Source organism: Arachis ipaensis, chromosome B3 (assembly GCF_059453495.1).
Source record: "Arachis ipaensis isolate K30076 ecotype BB chromosome B3, ASM5945349v1, whole genome shotgun sequence".
In the NCBI taxonomy this organism is placed as follows: Eukaryota; Viridiplantae; Streptophyta; class Magnoliopsida; order Fabales; family Fabaceae; genus Arachis; species Arachis ipaensis.
This window is the reverse complement of record NC_142438.1, coordinates 114322341-114326726: the sequence shown is the minus strand read 5'-3', so window position 1 is coordinate 114326726 and position 4386 is coordinate 114322341. Positions and strand designations below refer to the sequence as shown.

Here is a 4386-nt window from a genome sequence, read left to right as displayed (position 1 = left end):
GTCAAGGCCTTTTATTTGGAGTATCAATAATTATTCTTAGTTTATTTTTATTGCTTTAATTTTTAATCATTTTAATTACTCGTTATCAAAACTTAATTTTTCTGAGAACCCCCAGTTAATAAAATAGCACTCTTCCCTGCAACTCGTTGGGAGACGACCTGGGACTCATACTCCCAGTATCTTTATTTCTAAAATTTGTGACAACCTTTTTTAAATTGGTGAGGCAGATATTAGCCGGTTACGAGCTATACGTGCAATGCTGTTCTCTTAATTGAAATCTCTTAATTGGTTAACTTCTGTCACGCATCAATATGATAGAGGTATATAATTTATATTAATCCACTATTCTGTTTTACTTATTGTAAGGATAGAATAATACAAAATATAATCAATCTAGCATGACTTAGTACAATATAACAAACTTACTTTATATGAAAAATCATCAAGAACTTTCAAAAGTAGAATTATTTAGAATCCAAAAATTTAAAATGAATTTGGCAATAGTATATCTGAATATGATTTGTCAAGTATATCTAGAACTTATAAGCAAGATTCAAGAAACAGAAAGATACCATAAGGGGAAATGTAGATATACTGTACTTTATATAATCGGTGATACTACTTCTCTGTTTCCTGCTTTTCCTAATCAAAACTCGAAAATCAGGTCCCATGCCACTGAACAAAAAATATAACTCAGGTCAAGACGAGATACTCGCAGACTAGCTAAGGATAAAAACCACTTTCATTTACAAAGAGCTCAAATGCAATTAAAAAAAAAGGCATGCTAAAAGCCTGCGAATCTATTTATTAGAATTCACTTAATTTCAAATACAAAAATCCAAAATCAGTTTGTCACATGCTTGATTACTTGTATGCTTGTTAGTATACAGTCCATTTACATCAGTAATACAGGAAGTAGTCTCCCGATGAATATTGATTCAGATTTCAGAGATGCATAGTATTTTTTCAAGTTTACAATCAATTTTAACCATTAAGCATGCCATGTCTTGTTTCTATTCTATGCACACTATGAGCTTGTAAGTTTGCATTATTCTATTCTATGCAAAAGATTCTCCCCTACAATAATTGCATCAGTTCCTTAAGCATAAACCTTAAGTGGCCTCTCATGGTTAAGAAGACATCAGATAAACATTATTAATAATATCATAAAAATATATTTAACTTTGAAATATTAAAATACATAGAAAAAAATAAACCTATATACAACCCCTATATTTGGTGTTAATAATTGAATTTTTTGGACCTGCAATGGAATAGAACAAAGAACTAAGATCAAATTTCAAATTAATGGCCACAGTTTTACGTGTTCCCTTGACATTCAAAATATACTTACATAATTCACTTGGTAATTAATATCTGAACTTTGAGAATAACAAAACTAGAAATTATATGTAAGCACTAACCACAAGGCATAGCCGATAAGAGAAATTCTAACAAATAACAAACTTACTGATGCTTCATCAACCAATATAGATGACAGTGTCTTCTCTGCTGCAATGACTACACCATTTGCAGCTACAAGAGTGAAACACAACTACATATTACATGGTCTTGTAAAGAATAGGGAGCTTTTCTACAACAGATGATCATGATATACTAAAGACATTGTAAAAGCTTTTGCCTTCTGCTCAGCTAATATATCACAAACATCTAACTATAGAGCAGATTCTTAAGAGTATTATTTCTTTTACAGTGGCTCTTATAAAAACCTAATACCAAAAATAAGTAGAAGCCCCACACAAATTTAGTCATTAATTTCTTCCCTACTAAACAATTATAATTAGTTACAAGTATCAGTACAAATAAAAAGAAAAGATGCCGAGAGGGAAAAGTAGAGATCATTACCTTCTTCAAATGGCGGCCATGGAGAGCAAGTTGAGCAATGAGCAATAAGTTTGGCCACCAGAGAGAAACAGAAGAGTAGCAACAACCGTTGGCGACGGCGACAACAACAAAATCTTGCTGAATTTTAGAATTAGCAAAAAGATAAAATAAAAAACAAAAAATTGAAAGAATAAAGGGAGAAGATCTACTGGCGGCGACGATCTTGGGCGTCTACGCACAAGACCGGTTGCGGTGCAAGCGGCAGAAGTGCGGTGTTACGAAGAGGAAGCAATGACAGAGCCGAATGTGGCGACAGCGTCGTTCACCAAGAGGTGCTTTCTTTCGATCTTAGTGGTTTAGGCATTGATACTAGATCTGGAGATGCGTTGATAGAAGAGGCACCTTTGCTCGACGGTGGTGGCGATGGCGGCAACGATGGCTAGGGTATCAGCAGTGAGACCATTTTTCACCTTCAACATAAGCTAGGTTACTCTATGATGATTGTTAACAAAAAGAGAAATTACAAGAAGGGCAAGCCATAATTCCTTCTATATGACAATTTGTTAACAAAAAATTATTTTAATGAGAATAATACTGGCCATAATTCTATGGCCACTAAAAATTTTTATTAAGAAGAATTTTTTATAGTTATTAGTGGCAATAAAGATAATTGCGTAGTAATGACAAATACATAATTATCGCAAAAATATATCTTAAATTAAAGAATTAGTGGCCATTATGTTATTGCCACTAAAAATTTGTCGCTAAAACATATTTTTCTTATAGTAATTATGCAGCTCTTTATGAGAAATTATTCCAAGTTAAGCCTGATTACCTATCATGCAAAATCCCTGGTTGCTTGTGTTATCCACATATTAGGCCCTACAACTCTTACAAGATTGTTGATAGGTCTGAACCTTGTGTTGTTTTGGGCTATGGTTTGCAACATAAAAAGTGCTAGAAAAATCATAGTCAGCACTCATGTGATTTTTTATGAAATGAAGTTTCCTTTTAAGTATGTCTTTGCTTCCTCTGACATTACTACAACAACACCTATTATCTCAAACTCAACAGCCACACTAGCAATTCTCTCCCAACATGATACATCTCAACCTGCTACATTTCTGTCTGATCTCCTATATCTTTTATACTTCAACCTTTGTCAAATCTTTCTTACCAGATTCCTTAAGCCACAACCTCCAATACCTCAAACTCCTCTTTTATAGATTTTAATACACACACATTAACTATAACATCCTCCAACACTAAGTGTAAATCCTTCCATTCGCATAACTTGCAACACAGTCAATCCTAACACCACATGACTACACATTCTAAGAATGACATTTTTAAACCAAATTTGTTTCATGCACAAGTCACAAATGGTCTAGAACCAAAGAATTTTAAAGAATCCCTAAACATTCTTCATTGGAAGCAAGCCATGAATGATGAAATGATGCCTTGATAAGAACTAAAACATGAAATCTTGTACCTTCGCTCGAAGGAAGAGTTCCAATTGGTTGTCATTGGGTTTTTTGATTTGAGTATAACTTGGATGGTTCGTTGCAAAAATATAAAGTTCATTCAATTGCTCAGGGGTTTATCGAAAGGCCTGAAGTGGGTTTTAAAGAGACTTTTATCTAGTTATACATCCCACCTTCGTTCAATTAGTGCTCTTTCTTGTAGTTTCTAATGGTTAGAGTATTCGCCAATTTGATGTGAATAATCCATTTCTCAATGGTGATCTTCATGAAGAAGTGTACATAGTGCAACCACTAGCGTATGAGGGTGATCCTAAGATACTTTTCAAATTGTCTAAATCATTGTATGGGAATAAGCAAGCCTCTCAGGTCTGGTATGTTAAGGTCTTTAGTGTTTTACAATATCTTGAATTTACTAAAACTAAAGCAGATACCTTTTTGTTCACTAAGTTTGCCAATGATTATGTCACCTGTGTCCTCATCTATGTAGATGATATTAATGTGACAGGGAGTTCGAATAAGTGCATTACTGAAGTGATTGGTCAGCTTAGTTCCCAATTTGCTTTGAAGGATTTGAGAATACTTTATTACTTTCTTGGCTTAGAAATAACTCATACAACTGATGGTGGTTTATTCGTAGCCCAGGATTAAATATGTGACTGAAATATTACAAAAAGAAAAAATGACAGGGTGCAATTCCTATGCTACACCTATTCTTTCCTCTCAGGATGAGAAAGTCACATGAAACCTCTTTTGCTGATCGTGCATTTTATCGATCTATTTTGGGTAGTATTTATTATTTCACAATCACAAGGCCAGAGCTAGCTTATTATATTAACTAATCTTGTCAATTCATGCAAGATCTACTTGAAGCACATTGGAAGGTGGTGAAATAGATTTTAAGGTATATAAGTGGCTCTGCTCACTATGGACTTAGAATTCAACCCTTCTAGAACCTCAATCTCACTATGTATAATAATTTTGACTAGGGATCTAATCCGGGTGATTGCAAATCCACTCATGGTTACTATGTTTATATGGATTCTAACTTAGTGGTATG

General features: G+C 33.8%; 1 protein-coding gene across 1 annotated transcript; it reads right to left on the bottom strand.

Moving 5' to 3' along the window:
• Positions 1–533: 533 nt before the first annotated feature.
• Positions 534–2324, bottom strand: LOC148572111 (uncharacterized). Its single transcript, XM_088507373.1, has 6 exons — positions 2248–2324; positions 2090–2165; positions 1867–1983; positions 1472–1555; positions 1218–1264; positions 534–675 (listed from the first exon to the last, which is right to left on the bottom strand). Exons 1-6 carry the CDS (start codon positions 2322–2324, stop codon positions 534–536), a joined length of 543 nt encoding a protein of 180 aa, XP_088363499.1.
• Between the last annotated feature and the right edge of the window lie 2062 nt (positions 2325–4386).

Excerpts from the sequence above, each read along its gene's own strand:
- LOC148572111 (XM_088507373.1), bottom strand. The coding sequence starts at position 2,324 with ATGTTGAAGGTGAAAAATGGTCTCACTGCTGATACCCTAGCCATCGTT. Across the intron at positions 1,556-1,866 it reads ATGGCCGCCATTTGAAGAAG|TTGTGTTTCACTCTTGTAGC; the intron begins GTAATGATCTCT and ends TGTAATATGTAG. Across the intron at positions 676-1,217 it reads AATATAGGGGTTGTATATAG|TGGCATGGGACCTGATTTTC; the intron begins GTTTATTTTTTT and ends TTTTTTGTTCAG.